Source organism: Phoenix dactylifera, chromosome 9, assembly GCF_009389715.1.
Source record: "Phoenix dactylifera cultivar Barhee BC4 chromosome 9, palm_55x_up_171113_PBpolish2nd_filt_p, whole genome shotgun sequence".
Lineage (NCBI taxonomy): Eukaryota > Viridiplantae > Streptophyta > Magnoliopsida > Arecales > Arecaceae > Phoenix > Phoenix dactylifera.
Window position 1 is genome coordinate 14,941,506 of NC_052400.1, and position 15,337 is coordinate 14,956,842.

Here is a 15,337-nt window from a genome sequence, read left to right on the forward strand (position 1 = left end):
AATTAAATAGAATTATAAATAGAATCAAATATTTGGATACGAATCGAATAATTGTCTATCTATATTCATATATGAACATTGATACAGATATTAGTTAGATATTTGAATTTAAAAAAATTTGGATATATTTGAATATGAAAGCGGCATCTCGATAGGTATATCTGATCCATTTTCACCCCTAGCTAGAGGCCGCTCTCCTTGGAAACTTAAATACTAGAGCAAAAGATGGGTCTGAAGCTTACCGGGCTATAGCCCATTTATATAGGATTGGATCTAAAAAATCTAATTGACTATGTTTGGATTACCCACCACCTAGCAAGAGAACGCTAACAAAATCCGGAAAATCTAATCAGCTATGTTTGGATTTCCCACCAATCTAATCTAGCAAAAAAAATTACATATGATAGTGAAAAAACATGTGAAGTGCATGCCGCCGCCGGCGCCGGCGCCGGCGCCCCCCCACCCCACCCGCGCCTCCCCAAAAAGCAAGAAAAGGCTGAACAAGATAATCGTGCCCATCTCATTGACAGTTTCCTAATCCCTGGAAATTCCTAAGCAATAGTAGGTGTCCTTCGCTTCTCAATCCTCGAGAAGATGCTCCATTGAGGCTTAATGAATAATCTTTTTCCTGTTTCTGCCTTCTCGCGTGTTCAGAGCATCAGAAAGAGATTACTTGAGCACTTGGAATACGCTACCTTGGTCAGCAGAGCTCCATTTGTTGACCTTAAAACCGCCAACTTGAAAAACTCATGGCTTATCAATGTTGCTGCATCCCTTGTCAACATCTCCCTTTCAATCTACATCCTTTCATTTGGAATTTGGCTTCTCGTCAGGTCTCAGATGTTGGATGTTTCCATTTCACCAAATATGGTACTCTACCGTGGACACCTGAAATGTCGCTCTAATGACTGATCCCATTTGTCTCCCTTATCTTTCTATTCGGGACAAGCTTATAGCTTCTCCAATTTCTTACCAAAGTTTGATCCTAACTTGCATATGGCTCCAATCTTCGCCATAAAAAAATCAAAAAAAGAGAAAGATCCTTCGAATGAAGGAAGTAATCAATTTTTTAGGCAATGCTCTTGGGGTAATTTATCTTGTTCATCCCCGAAAGAGTCATGCTGCCAAAGTAATTGTTACCCGGCCAACAACAGTTACACAAAGATTAGGCGCATAAGATAATGAGTCGAAGTGCAGGTAGGCTCGGGCTTTCTAGACTAACTAGGGTTGGTCTTTCACTCTTTCTTTAGGGTTCCACTACGATCTTCAATTAATTCTCCTCCAGTAAGTTAGTGGAAGTCTAAGGTGGCTACGTTGATACTTTCTCTGACTCTTTCTTTGTAATTTAAAGAAAAGGTCGCTGTGGAAGAGTCCCAAAACCAACTGCTAACCTCCCATTTCTGTCATGGATTGTCATTTCTTAATAACTTGTTAATTCCTTTGTTTCTTCCCTGCGTAAGTACTTGGATGTAATCTTGTTGAATAGACTAGAGAGTATCTCATAAGAAGGAAAAAGAGAGGGAAAAAAAAAGGGGCAGACTAGCGAGTAAGCGAGCCTGTGGGTAGATGACATGCATGACTCCACTCACACACAGTTCAGAAGTTGAGATTGTTTAATATTTTTGTGGCAAAGCAAAGCAGCATCCTATGGACTACTTTTAATGTCCACCACCTCATGGTGATAAGCAATTGCCCACAGTAACGCAAAAGAAGTCAGCTACAGTAATTCATAAAAATTATATAAAATACGTTCCACTTCTTGGTCCGAAGTCGCCTTCCATTCATTATGGAGGACGATGCCTTCAATAAACAACGACAACAGAAAAAAAAGACCCACATATCTTACCCCGAATTGATGGGATAAGGCTGGTTTTTATATGCTCTACTTCATTACATTGGCACCAAAACAAGGAGGCATCATCCTCTCCTCCCCCACTCAACAAAACAATCAAAAAAATTGCTGATCATAATTGCTGACATATATATTGTTCTTGAGGTATACTTCTCGTACCATGTTTCTTCATGCCTCAATGCAGATATTCTGGTAGCTATGTCCCAGATTCTGGCCTTCAAGGAGGTTATAAGTTTGTTTCACACCGAACCAATGTAGCTCGATCAGTCCATGAATTCTTTTGATTTCTAACTGTATCATGTCTCATTCCTAAATCGAACAGATTTAGTTGTTGGCCATCTATTCCTGGATGCGTCGTGTTGAATAATTTTGTTTGATGTTGGAGTTAGTTTTTTAGTGATTCAGATCGACCCTGATAATTAACTGGGTCAAAGTTTGGGTTCAGAACAAGTTATTAAGCTTCAGTTGAAAATTTGATTCCAATTCCAGCATGGTAATAGTCAACAAGTAAGCACTTCGAATTTTCTTTTCCTCCTTAGATACGCAATATTTGATCATCAAAAATTAGGTATGAATGGAGTTTCCTGTCGACCAATGTGCAATCACAATGAAATTTGGAAAGCTACCCCTTGGGATGGCCAGTTGCCAAGTAAAAGCCAATGTTTGGAAACTGTGAACTGAGTGACGTCAGCGTGATGCTTGCTTTAAAGACCCTGAACTCTTTTCTGCTCTTTGTACCCAAAATTTGATTCCAATTCCAGCATGGCAATAGTCAACAAGTCAGCACTTCCAATAATCTTTTTCCCTTCGGTTACGCAATCACAATAAAATTAGGAATAAATGGACTTTCTTGTTGAGCATATGCAATCACAACGAAATTTAGAAAGCTTACCACTTGGGATGGCCGGTTGCCAAGTAGTAGGCCATGTTTGAAAGACTAACGGAGAACCGAGTGACATCAGCATGATGTTTTCTCGAAAGAGCTTTAAATTAGTTCTTGCTCTTTGTACACACCGCCCATCATTCCTGCTGATTGAATGGTCTGAAAAAATATCCGGATCATGGCGGCACAAGCGATACGCCGCCCGTGACGTTTTGAGAAATCTACCGAACCTCATCATTTAGAAAAAGAAGAAGTCGTAATAAAATTTCTATAGATAACTTATGGAAGAATCATTATTGAGATCCAGATGAGGAAGACCTACAAACATATGAGCATGCTGCACAGAAACAAAAATGCTCGGCCGACCTGCCCCATCAGCCTCGCCCTCCTTCCCCCGGGCCGGGCACAGTGGTGCACCTTAGCAAGGATGGGGTAGAAAGGCACATGCCAGCATTCTAATAAGAAAGGAATTTAGGTAAGAATATTGTTTCTAAATGTTGTTTAATTTTATACTGCTAACTTTAATTACACGCAATAGCGGCAACTGCAAGAAGCCATGGGGGTTGTTGCAGACATGTAGCCAGCAGAACCTTAATCAATAACCCTCAAACCATCTAAAATTTCTACTCTTTTTTCCCACCAGAAAATGCTAGGTTGCAACCTGGCTTTGGCCTTGCGGAAACATTACCACAATACCTAAATTTTAGAACTTTGGATCAGGTTTGGGCATCACAATCTGGTTTAAAGTCAGATACGAGTCCGGCACAATCCGATCTAGTTTAACCAGACTAGGCCTAACCCAAATAGAACGAGAGCCACAATTCCGGCTCGGGTTATCATCTGACTTAAATCACTAAAATTGAATTTCCACTCCAGTGTAACGTAACTTGTGCTTGCAATGTGGACCCAAAACATTACATGGCGTTGCACCTTGATGACCCAATGGTTGCCTTGAGCATAAGGTTCTGAAGCTCTATTACTTTAATTTAGGTATACCTAAACTTGTTTATCTAATTCCCATTTAGTTTATTGGGCTTTACTAGTTTTATGATGAGAAATAATAGAAGTGTTCATCGCCATTTGATGATTAACCATCTCTTTCATGTTTGCTGCTCTCCTTATCTTTTGATGACCAAAGGCAACCAAACTACCTATATCTATATCTATATCTATCAATCTATCTATCTATATATATATATATATATTCCTGTCAGATATTCACTACTTCGGTGACAACCTAACAGAGCGTACGTCATCTATTAGCTAGGGAAGGCTCTTTTGTCTCATTTAGGCTTCTATAGTCATTTGATCTAGGAGAAATAGAAATTTTTTTGTAGTAAAATAGAAATATTCCTCAAGGCACGCGGGAGGCTTGGAACAAAATGGTTTGGATTTTTGTGGTCATGAAAACTTTTTTACCTCTCCATCTTTGTTTTTTTTCTTTTTTATGAATGAAAAGTGGAGGACATGAGAGACTTTGGACAGTAAGATGGATTGGATTAGTGTTTATTCCAAATTTTGTCATTATGGAAATGATAGCTAATCTAGTTTGTTCATTTTGGCATTCAGCTATTATCATTTTCTCTTTAGCAACTAATGCCGGTGGGAAGTAACACTGAAAAGGACATTTTAATTTCCTCCAGTTCGTGGTGGCTCCTACTAGATTTTAAATTGTGCTTAGAGACTATATTGGTATGGCGATTCCAAATTTAAAGTAGACATAATGGTTAGAGACCTTGAAAACTATTACCGGGTTAGTTTCTGTGCTCTTGGACTAAGCCATGACCAACTTAATTAAACTTTAGTATCAGCATAAATCAAATGCTCAATACTTCTCCATCAAGCATTGGATTTTTTTATTTAAAAGCTAATTGTTATTTTATTTCCTAGGAAGCGACACTATGGAATAAACCAATTATAACCACTAGGAAACTAAGAGATTCTAGTCTTCTAAAGTTCTTTCAATCCCATTGGAGCTTATGGTTCGGATAAGTCATAAAGTGCAAGCAAAGGGGCTGGTTTTCGTCATTTTTTAATCTCAAAAAAAGTTTTCATCATTTTTATATTCACACTTCTACGAACCTTTCATCATTTGGCGACCAATCATCTCAGAGAGCTTATGTTATCACATACTCTGGTGATTATGCTTGGCCTATTCTTTATGCATGATCTAATCTTTTATTCCAGGATAGATATCACCACTAACAACAAATAATGTTATCTTAACCACATTTTTAATTTAATAAGAAACTAACAAGAAATAATGTCAATTTCATTTTCAACATCATGTCAACTGTGCAACTTATTACCCATCAATGAATGCATATAATATATTAAAAACTGATATATATATATATATATGTGTGTGTGTGTGTGTGTGTGTGTGTGTGTGTGAATATTTTACGATAACATTTCACATAGGATGAATGGGTGTGGCATCACAATTGAAATATAGTTCAAAGAAGATGCACCCAAGAGGTGTTTATGGAGTGCAATCAGGTGTCTGCCATAAAAAAATATGTGGATAAATCAAAAGTAGAAGGCTAAAATTTGCTGAAGAAATATTTTTCTCAAAAAATTATGCATATAATATGAATTTATTTATGGAATTTTCAGACCCATGATAATATCATATATTCTGTGTAGGATTCATGCATAAGCAACAAAGAACTTTTTTTCTTCCACTCTAGAGAGACATGCCGGCAGCACCATATGTCCTTCTGAAGTTCTGATAAAAGAAAACCATGATGCTGTTTCTTGTTTGCCACTTTCTCCGCATCAAGATGAAACACGGCGTCAACATAGCGAAACAAAGGAAATGCCTTTTATCCTCTTTCTTCGACCGAGGTACACTCGATCATGTTAGTTTGACAATAATAGAAGGGTGGAATGAAATGCAAATGATAAGATGTCACGAATGTCCATCAACATTCAGCTATAAAGCTTGATTGGTGGCAGCAAGTGGACGGCCACAAATAATGCAAGAGGTATGATTATTTTAAGGAACGCTCACTTGGTGATGATACAAATTGCATCGCGCCAATTACATGCACTCACTTGGTGTATTATATAAGAGTCTGCTTAGGTTCAGCTCACCTGCCCGCTAAAGCATTATAAGTATGATTTGATTATTCAAAAAAATAAGAGAAGAATCGTGTCCACTTGAAGGGGACAGTGGAGTGAAGCAGAATCAATTCATGTAGACCGATGGGGTTGACAAATTCGTTAATAAATTAATCAATTCATGTATCTATTTAAATATGCATCCATTTAGATATAAAACTCAAATATGCATCCATTTAACTATGAAACTGGCTTATTTTACCGTAAATATCTTAGAACAGCATGCTACCTAGAGTAGACCGGTCGTATCAGCCTAAGATCTAGAACAGACGCCATATACAAAAAAAAATATTTGTACAAAATTGCAAGAAGAAAATAATAACAGAAGAAAACATTAGGAAGAATTCTCTCTTAGTTTTCATATAACTCTCTTCCTTCTATTCATAAAACCATAATCTCTCTCCCACTATAAGATAAAAATTATTGATATCTCCTACTAAAAGATAAAAGCATTAGTATTTTTTTTTCTAACTAAAAAATAAACTCAAACATATCAAGCCTAAGGCTCGACCTAACTTAATATGTGCCTGAATTCTAAAGTCATTAAAGCTATTGACCAACTAATAAAAATTCTAATATGATTAGGACTTAACAATGAATCTCAATTCACATGTGCTAAAAAGAACATAATTGAGTACATACGACGCAATGGTGTGATAGATGGCTGATGATAAAAATTGCATGTCTCTATCATTTTGCTACACATGGAGTTTTAGTGAGGCTACTGAGCGCATGTATTAACATAACATGTTGGACTCGTTTGCATGCTGATTTTGAGTGGTTGGGGAATGTGATGACGCTTGATGGCCATGGTTTCTTATGATATTCATATAGCGATCAAAGATAATTACTCTATAAACAGAGCCATCTCATGGAGGATTCTGTTACCTCTTTCTGTTTTAATTTTGGCAGTATCCATGTCCTTCTCTTTGATGTCCAATGACACATAGGCAATTAGGCTATATTATCTTTGGACATGGTCTTACAACCTGATCCGACACGTTAGCCTGCAATATTGGAGCTGTCGGATATGTCCAATGAGCCACGTACTCCCCAACTTCCAATTTAATTTGAACCATCTGATGAGCATGCGGACCTCATCTGTTTATCTAATCAGAGTTCTAAGGTCAGCCTATTAGCACCGTATCTTGTCCATCGATCCATAGATTTTCTTGTTATCCAATCTTGCAGTTTTGTTTTTCAAGCATTAACATATTCAGAAAAAATTAAAAGCGTTTCACATATATCTTAGTTGCTTCTAAAGGGAAAGTTCAAAACATAAACTGCAATTCCATGGTTAAATCATGGAGTAAAACTCATCATAAACTTTTAACATAAAATACTTAGGAATAAAATAAATTATATTTACATCTAATAATATAAAAAATTTAGACTTACGTCTTTAAAATTTAATTTATATTTAATATTTTAATTTACCACTTATCAAATTGTTGACTTTAAATAGGGTGCAAGAAATTTTTTTTAAAATAATCAAACTAATCTTTCATGACGTACAACGATCTAATAATATAAATATATATATATATATATATATATTTTATTTGAAAAATTTTTGACTTTCCAGACAAGATAAACGGATTCTTCACAAATTAATAAATATAAATATAATAAATATAAATTTAAAAAGGAATTTTAAATTTTAAATTTTTATTTTATGCGGTTATTTCCATCGATCCTCGGGCAACGGCTCTCTGACTCGGGTTCACCCTTCGATTCCCCGTCGGTAGTAGTGGTGTCCGCACTTATAAATTATTCGAACGAGTTTGACCACCATCGCCTTTGGCGATGTGAAATACTAAATGTCAGCCCTCCATTTGGCAAGATATGATTCGCTGAAATGACCCATCCCTCCACCCTCCTCGTTACCCTGTCCGCTTCTCTTTGTCTTTTTGCGGGGAGACCGTACACGTGGCTCGAGCGCGCAGCGCAGCAACGTTCCATCCCGCGACACGTAGGCACGGACAGCTGGAACACTCTGTCTCGAAAGGTGGAACGAGAACGTGTCCCCCCACGAGGACAGCTAAGCTCGGCGAGTAACGCCTCGTCGGGTCCGCCCCGAATGTTTCCACGGGGATATTGGGGTAAAAGAGTCATTTTACGCTTGGTTATAAATTTTTAAAAATTTATTTTTGCATAAAACCCCTCTACAAATACTGATATTGGAACGAAGCTCTTTAGCTAGTCGCAGAAGTAACCATCTTTCAATATATTTGGCGGAGAATATTTGAAGGATATTGCTTCGAAGCAGCCTGCTTAGTTCGGTCATTTCTAAAAACTTTGGTTCATAATAAGATCAAGTTTCTTTTCAACATGCACTAACTGGTTGCTAGAGATTAATGAGATGTGCTCATATTTATATTCTATAAAGAAATTAATCAGGTAGCATATTGATTATGAATGGTGCAGCAGGTAGTTTGTATATCTTAATTTAATGGAATATCATTTTTTTTTTCCTGTCAAACTGCACCTTCTATGAGAAACTGATGTGATGCATGCGTCTTTCTCAAAAGGTTAATTTAAAAATAAACTATTATTAGCTATAAATAGCTAGCTTGATTAAAAGTTGTTAATTAACTCGGATTTTTTTTTTTTTTTTTTTGTTGTTGCTTAGATTAGTTCACACCGGATGAGAAGGCAATGGGGGTGTGTCTGCAATATTAAAATCTACTGTGGGGTGTTTTGAGAGAAATCTCTTAAAAAATTTCAGAGGTTTTTTCATTTGTTTAATATCTCATAGGGTAGTCGCAAGGTAACAGGGAGTGTGAATTAAAAAAAAAACGCTACGGGATATAACGCATTTTCTGGGTAATAATAATAAAAAAAAGTTAGATATTTTCGGTGTTCCAGCTTTGCACTATTGTCGGGTATGAAAAAAGGCGGCGCCTCTTCGCCCTTTGAAGAGCAATCTAATTTTCTAGAGCTTTTTTTCTTTTTTCTATCTCCTTTTCTAGAGCTCGAGATCAAATAGAAGTAGAACATCGCCTTCCGACTTGGTTAACTCTCCCATTTTCCCTCAGAAAGGTCTCTTTGTTCCCTTACTCCGTTGATTTCCAGAGCTGTACTCTCCTTCCAAGTTCCAATCTTCAAATGAGATCTCTTCCTTCTCTTTCCTCATAAATTTCAGCAATTTTCCGCATGTTTAATTAACAGTGGGGAGCACAGATTCGTGTTTCAATCGGTTCTTCTTGAAAAAGATTGGATTTTGTTGACGCTCTGATTCGATTCCTTGCAGAAAGTTCCAATTTTTTATCCAAAATTCGAGCTTTTCCTACTCTCCTTGGATCGATTCCGCTCGCAAGCACTGATTCCTGTTCACTTTCACTCTGCCTTCAAATCATCACCAGACCCTCTTCTGCTCTCTTTCACTAAGCTAGAGTCCAAAAAGGTCCCATTTCTGTCCAGGAGAATCCCATCTTGGAGCTCTTCTCGCTGGAACTTTTGCTGTGGGAAGTGATATAACCTCGGTTTCCCGTTAGAAAGATGGTGTCTAGATCCTACTCGAACCTTCTCGAGCTGGCCTCCGGCGAGCCGCCGTCCATCGGCCGGATCCGCCGCCGGATTCCCCGGGTGATGACGGTGGCCGGCATCATCTCCGACCTCGACGAGGACTCCGACTCCGACAACTCCGCCGGCCCCTCCTCCCCCCCCCGCGACCGCACCATCGTCGTCTCCAACCACCTCCCCATCCGCGCCCACCGCCGCCCCGACAACCGCGGCTGGACCTTCTCCTGGGACGAGGACTCCCTCCTCCACCAGCTCAAGGATGCCATTGGAGATCACTGCGATATGGAATTCGTCTACGTCGGCTGCCTTCGCGACGAGATTCCCCTCGCCGACCAGGATGAGGTCGGCCAGATCCTCCTCGAGACCTTCAAGTGCGTGCCGGCCTTCCTGCCGCCCGACCTCCTCGCCCGATTCTACCATGGCTTCTGCAAGCAGCAGCTGTGGCCGCTTTTCCATTACATGCTCCCTCTGTCGCCGGAGCTCGGCGGCCGCTTCGACCGGTCCCTCTGGCAGGCCTACGTCTCGGTTAACAAGATATTCGCCGATAAGATTCTGGAGGTGATCAACCCTGATGACGATTTTGTCTGGGTCCATGACTACCACCTCATGGTCCTGCCGACCTTCCTCAGGAAGAGGTTCAATCGGGTCAAGCTCGGATTTTTCCTCCACAGCCCGTTCCCCTCGTCGGAAATCTATAAGACGTTGCCCGTCCGGGAGGAGCTCCTGCGGGCGCTGCTGAACTCCGACTTGATTGGATTCCACACATTCGACTATGCCCGCCATTTCCTGTCCTGCTGCAGTAGGATGCTCGGGCTGTCGTATGAGTCGAAGAGGGGTTATATTGGATTGGAGTATTACGGCCGGACGGTTAGCATCAAGATTCTGCCGGTCGGAATTCATATGGGTCAGCTCCGGTCGGTGCTGAGCCTCTCCGAGACAGAGGCGAAGGTCGCGGAGCTCGTCGAGCAGTTCCGGGATCGGGGAAGGGTGATGCTTCTCGGTGTCGACGACATGGACATCTTCAAAGGGATCAGCTTGAAGCTGCTGGCCATGGAGGAGTTGCTCAAGCAGCACGCCGAGTGGCGGGGGAAGGTGGTCTTGGTTCAGATCGCTAACCCGGCAAGGGGGAGGGGGAGGGACGTCAGGGAAGTCCAGGAGGAGACCCATGCGACGGCGAGGAGGATCAATGATGCCTATGGCGAGAATGGGTATGAGCCTGTTATTTTGATCAATGAGCCGCTTCAGTTCTACGAGAGAATGGCTTACTATGCGGTGGCAGAGTGTTGTTTGGTGACGGCGGTGAGGGATGGCATGAATCTCATCCCTTATGAGTACATTATTGCTCGACAAGGGAATGAGAATTTGGATGGTGTCTTGGGTTTGAATCCTTCCACAGTGAGGAAGAGTGTGCTGGTGCTTTCGGAGTTCATCGGCTGTTCGCCGTCGTTGAGTGGAGCAATCCGGGTGAATCCATGGAATATAGAAGCCGTGGCTGATGCAATGGTCTATGCCTTGGAAATGCCTGAGGCGGAGAAGCAGCTACGGCATGAGAAGCACTATAGGTATGTCAGCACACATGATGTGGGCTACTGGGCAAATAGCTTCTTGCAGGATTTGGCGAGGACGTGCCGTGACCACTCCAAGAGGAGGTGCTGGGGAATTGGGTTTGGTTTGGGGTTCAGGGTTGTTGCTCTTGATTCGAACTTTAGGAAGCTCGCAATGGAGCACATTGTTTCAGCATATAAGAGAACTAAAACCCGGGCCATCCTGCTGGATTATGATGGTACGTTGATGCCGCAAGCGTCGATCAATAAGAGCCCAAGCTCCAAGTCCATTGAAATCTTAAATAGCTTGTGTTCCGATACGAGTAATGTGGTCTTTCTTGTGAGCGCCAGAAGTCGAAGCACTCTCGGCGAGTGGTTTTCGCCTTGCGAGAATCTGGGCATGGCTGCGGAGCATGGCTACTTTCTCAGGTAGTAGTTATCAGGACTTCTTTACTTCTTTAGTTGGTTTTCGAATGGAAGTCACAGCTACAGCATTGTCTACTCTTCAGGTTGAAGAGAGATGCTGAGTGGGAAACATGCATTCCTGTTGCTGACTGTAGCTGGAAGCAGATCGCGGAGCCTGTAATGAATCTATACACCGAAACAACTGATGGTTCGACCATCGATGATAAGGAAACTGCACTTGTCTGGTCCTATGAGGATGCTGATCCCGACTTTGGGTCTTGCCAAGCCAAGGAGCTCCTCGATCATCTTGAGAGCGTCCTCGCAAATGAGCCAGTATCAGTGAAGAGCGGTCCGCACCTTGTGGAGGTTAAACCACAGGTTTGGAACTTAAACTGACTTCCTTCATCCACTGTGAGCCTCCTTTAGTGATAATTAAGGGCGATCTGAATCATTCTTGCAGGGTGTGAGCAAGGGCCTGGTGGCCCAGCGCCTGCTGTCTGTCATGCAGGAGAGGGGCTTATCACCAGACTTCATACTGTGCATTGGAGATGACAGGTCCGATGAAGATATGTTTGAGGTTATTAGCAATGCCATGGCAGGCAGTTCCCTAGCTCCTGCAGCAGAAGTGTTTGCATGCACGGTTGGTCGGAAGCCCAGTAAGGCTAAATACTATCTGGATGATACACATGACATTGTTAGGCTGATGCAAGGACTGGCTGCAGTCTCAGAACAAGCAGTAAGAAGCTCGCAAACCATTTAGTACTATGTATGCATGCCATATAAAAAGATTGCAAGGCACATTCTTTCTTTTGTCTTGGCGTTTTTAAGTATCGTGTGGTAGTGTACTGGGTCTCCTTTTTCATGTTATTAAGTAGGCTGTAAATAAGTGGAACTCCTGAAAAAAATATGTTAGTCTTGATGGTATCTCTGTGTTATTTGATTTCTTTCTGCCAGACATGTACGTATGGTATGTCAATGCTTGTCCCCTCATCGATCATCTTGCCAGGTTTAGAGCTTGTGCAACCCCAAAAACTTTGAATGATAATTAACATCACGATCATATTTCATGTCGAAAATCTAACAACACCTAACTTCTCCCAGTTGCATCAAATTCCTTTGCAGCCTCGGAACTTCAATGATGTAGGCGGGAGCAACCAGATGTATCAGTTCCTTCTGCAGACCTGACAAACTGTTATAGATGCTTGTTCAGTTAGGTTTCTACTGCCATTTGCTTGCTCTGCCTTGAATTTTGATTGTGTGAAATCATCTCTAATATGTATAATTGGGCCTGGAACATATTGTTGGATGATTTCTCCATCATTAGTTGCCGGCATGGCCTTGCCATATGTTAATGATTAGATCATAAGGTGTTTCAGAGTGCTGCTATGCTTCATGCATGTGCTTAAGTGTAAGTGCTGACAGGGCAGTGTGCGGGCTGTGCATGGAGCCTACGTGGACTGTTAACAGGGCGTTTGGCCAATCAACTGTCTTGTCAGTGTCTAACTTCATGTGAGCGTAGGACCTGTTTGTTTTTTTCGTAAATTGAAGTCTTAATTTTGCTACTTCGCACGGAAAAGTCTTTAAAGCCACTTTGCATTCACGTTGAGATTGTTTGAAGTTTCTATATCTGCATCAGAACTAGATATTGTAAATTCAGACTGGAAAATGATGATTGCAAGGGTATGTTGACACCACTATAATCTTACATGGAAGCTCTTGGTGTGGTGTCTTATCCCCACTTGTCCAAGGCAGCTGAGGATTGGTGCTGCACTTATGGTACATTATGTTGTCAGAAACGGATTTCCTTTATTTCAACTTTTGCTGTAGCAACTTGTGATCTCAAGTGTAAGGATCTGACTGTGTTATTGGTTTCTATTAAGGCCATAATCTCTATTTAGAAGTGTTGTTCAGTCCCTTTCTCCCCTTCTACCTTTTATCTCCATGTTTATTTCCTATGATTTTCTGATGTTCCCGTGCCCTGTTTCTATCTAATATATGGATGCATCAAAAGTGGTGCTGATGTTAGAACTAGTAACAATCCTTTTAGGTATCAACAAGAGCATCCCCACCTAATTTGAACTCCTTCGCTCTTATGCTAGATGCTTCCTGTCCATTCTGAACATACTTATACTGAAGTTGTATTGCATATACTCGGCAATGGTCCTTTCTTAAATAACTCTCTGATGATCAACACTTCTCATAATAGCAAGCCAAAATCAACCTTTCAGTTGCCTACCTGCCTCACCTAAATACTCATATGCACAATATTGGCAAACTTCATGTCATTAGCTGCTCATGTGCACAATATTGGCAAACTTCCAACCTTGTCCTGGTATTAAAAAAAAAGGCTACTCTACGTCTCTTAACTTCAGGTGATTTTGCTGATTTAGAAATGTATGAAGGCTGGATTTCTGAAGTCATGGGAAAGTTTAGACAACATATATGACATTATCTTTGGGCTCAGTACTGATGCAAGAATGAGAATATAAAAAACAGGGGAGAAAAGGGAAATGGGTCATGGAAATGAGCAAAATGTAGGAAAGAGCAGTCACTTTTTCTCTCTTTCCTCCCTAATTTCATATCTGCTGATGTGTTAGTCCCCCCAAGTGACTCATGTATTAGTTCCCTTAGGTGTATGAAAGTTCTTTAGTTCTTTGTCGATATAGCAAGTACCTGCTTATTAGATTTTTTGTAAACTAAACCTCCATTAGTATGAGCTAGAACAAGGAGTGATTGACAATATTAAGAGAGGAGTGGTAGCAGCCACATGATTAAGGTAATTATTCAACCGCGCAAGGAAAAGACTGGTAAACAAATTTGTTGATTGTTTGCATTTGTTGCTGCTGTTAGCATGGTTGTCTTGTTGATCTGGATCAAATGGTCATGTCTTTTTGTTCAGCACTGCATAGTTGGCAGTGCTATAGGAATTATTTTTCTAGTACTCGGCAACAGCAATGCATTGTATTAGTGCATCTGATCAGCACTCTGTACTCTGATCTTTTCTTCTTCTTTTTTTCAAAAAGCATCTCTAAGATCTTGAGTAGTTGGTAATGCATTGAGACTCCAAGTCATGAGAAATATGACCTATTATTCTTTAGTCTGATTAAATATCAGCGAGGGTTAATGCTCTCTCTAGGATTTTACTGATCTGAGTGAGAGTATCTTTATCAGGTCATTAGGAATTTTAGTAAATTGAGATTTACTGGTTGGTGCTATTGCTTGTGCAGTTCAAGTGCGATTATACACCCAAGCGAAGCAAGAGTATCATGCCGCTGCATATTGACTAGCCTTATGATTAGACAGCTTGTTTCTCAACCATGTTTCAAGCAATCTAATGGTACACTTCGCATAAGAATCTGTCAGATGTTTCCTTATGGACATATTGAAAGGCTCTAAATTTCCTGTGACAAGATGGCTCAAGGCAGGCTTGTGAACTTCCACATTTGCATTGCCCTTATTAATGATTCAATTTTTCAGATGAAGGCTGTGTGGGAGAGGAAGCGAGATTCGGACTGACTGCTGGTGGTTAGTTACTATGAACATTTTCATGTGCCACAAGTCCTCTATTATTGTAAGAAAAATTCTCCTTTGGGTGCACAGAGCGGGGATAAGCCTCTGTACAGGCAGGCCAGTATTGCATGGAGTCAAACAAGATTAGCCGTCTTAGTACCAGACTCTATATTGTTGCCACACCACTACACTAGCATAGTATAGTATGAGATTTTTTGGCATACCAAGTATTAGTACCGAATTGGTATAATATGGTATGTCGTTTGATTTGGACCAGTATAGTGTACTATGGAGCTAAAGAACAGGTTTAGATTTTTTATTAAACTTTGTTCTAGTCTCTAGAAGCCCTTGGGTGACATAAAGATTGTGGTGTGTCAGAAATGGTCCACATTGTGCGAATCTGTGCGATCCGTGCTACACTGTGATATGTATGAGGTGTCAGTGGTCCCGAACTTTTGAATTCTTGGCTCGGGGATGGCTCTATCAACTTGTTCG

The 15,337-nt window shown here is 40.7% G+C and overlaps 1 protein-coding gene across 3 annotated transcripts; it reads left to right on the forward strand.

Moving 5' to 3' along the window:
• The first annotated feature begins 8,741 nt into the window (after nt 1–8,741).
• Nucleotides 8,742–15,069, forward strand: LOC103723601 (alpha,alpha-trehalose-phosphate synthase [UDP-forming] 6-like). 3 transcript variants are annotated; one of them, XM_039130155.1, is made up of 5 exons: nt 8,742–11,356; nt 11,437–11,710; nt 11,793–12,068; nt 12,287–12,338; nt 12,434–12,486. In XM_039130155.1, the coding sequence occupies exons 1-5, from the start codon at nt 9,360–9,362 to the stop codon at nt 12,469–12,471; spliced, it is 2,637 nt and encodes an 878-aa protein (XP_038986083.1). In that variant the 5' UTR covers nt 8,742–9,359; the 3' UTR covers nt 12,472–12,486. The 3 variants fall into 3 exon arrangements, with proteins under 3 accessions (XP_038986083.1, XP_008812813.2, XP_038986084.1); XM_008814591.4 differs by lacking the exons at nt 12,287–12,338; nt 12,434–12,486 and adding an exon at nt 14,560–15,069 and having other exon boundaries at nt 9,360–11,356; XM_039130156.1 differs by lacking the exon at nt 12,287–12,338 and having other exon boundaries at nt 9,360–11,356; nt 12,455–13,463.
• The last annotated feature ends 268 nt before the right edge of the window (nt 15,070–15,337 follow it).

Coding starts and splice junctions, on each gene's coding strand:
- LOC103723601 (XM_039130155.1), top strand. CDS start 9,360: ATGGTGTCTAGATCCTACTCGAACCTTCTCGAGCTGGCCTCCGGCGAG. Junction 11,711..11,792: donor TTGTGGAGGTTAAACCACAG/GTTTGGAACTTA, acceptor TCATTCTTGCAG/GGTGTGAGCAAGGGCCTGGT. Junction 12,069..12,286: donor CTGCAGTCTCAGAACAAGCA/GTAAGAAGCTCG, acceptor TCTTTCTGCCAG/ACATGTACGTATGGTATGTC.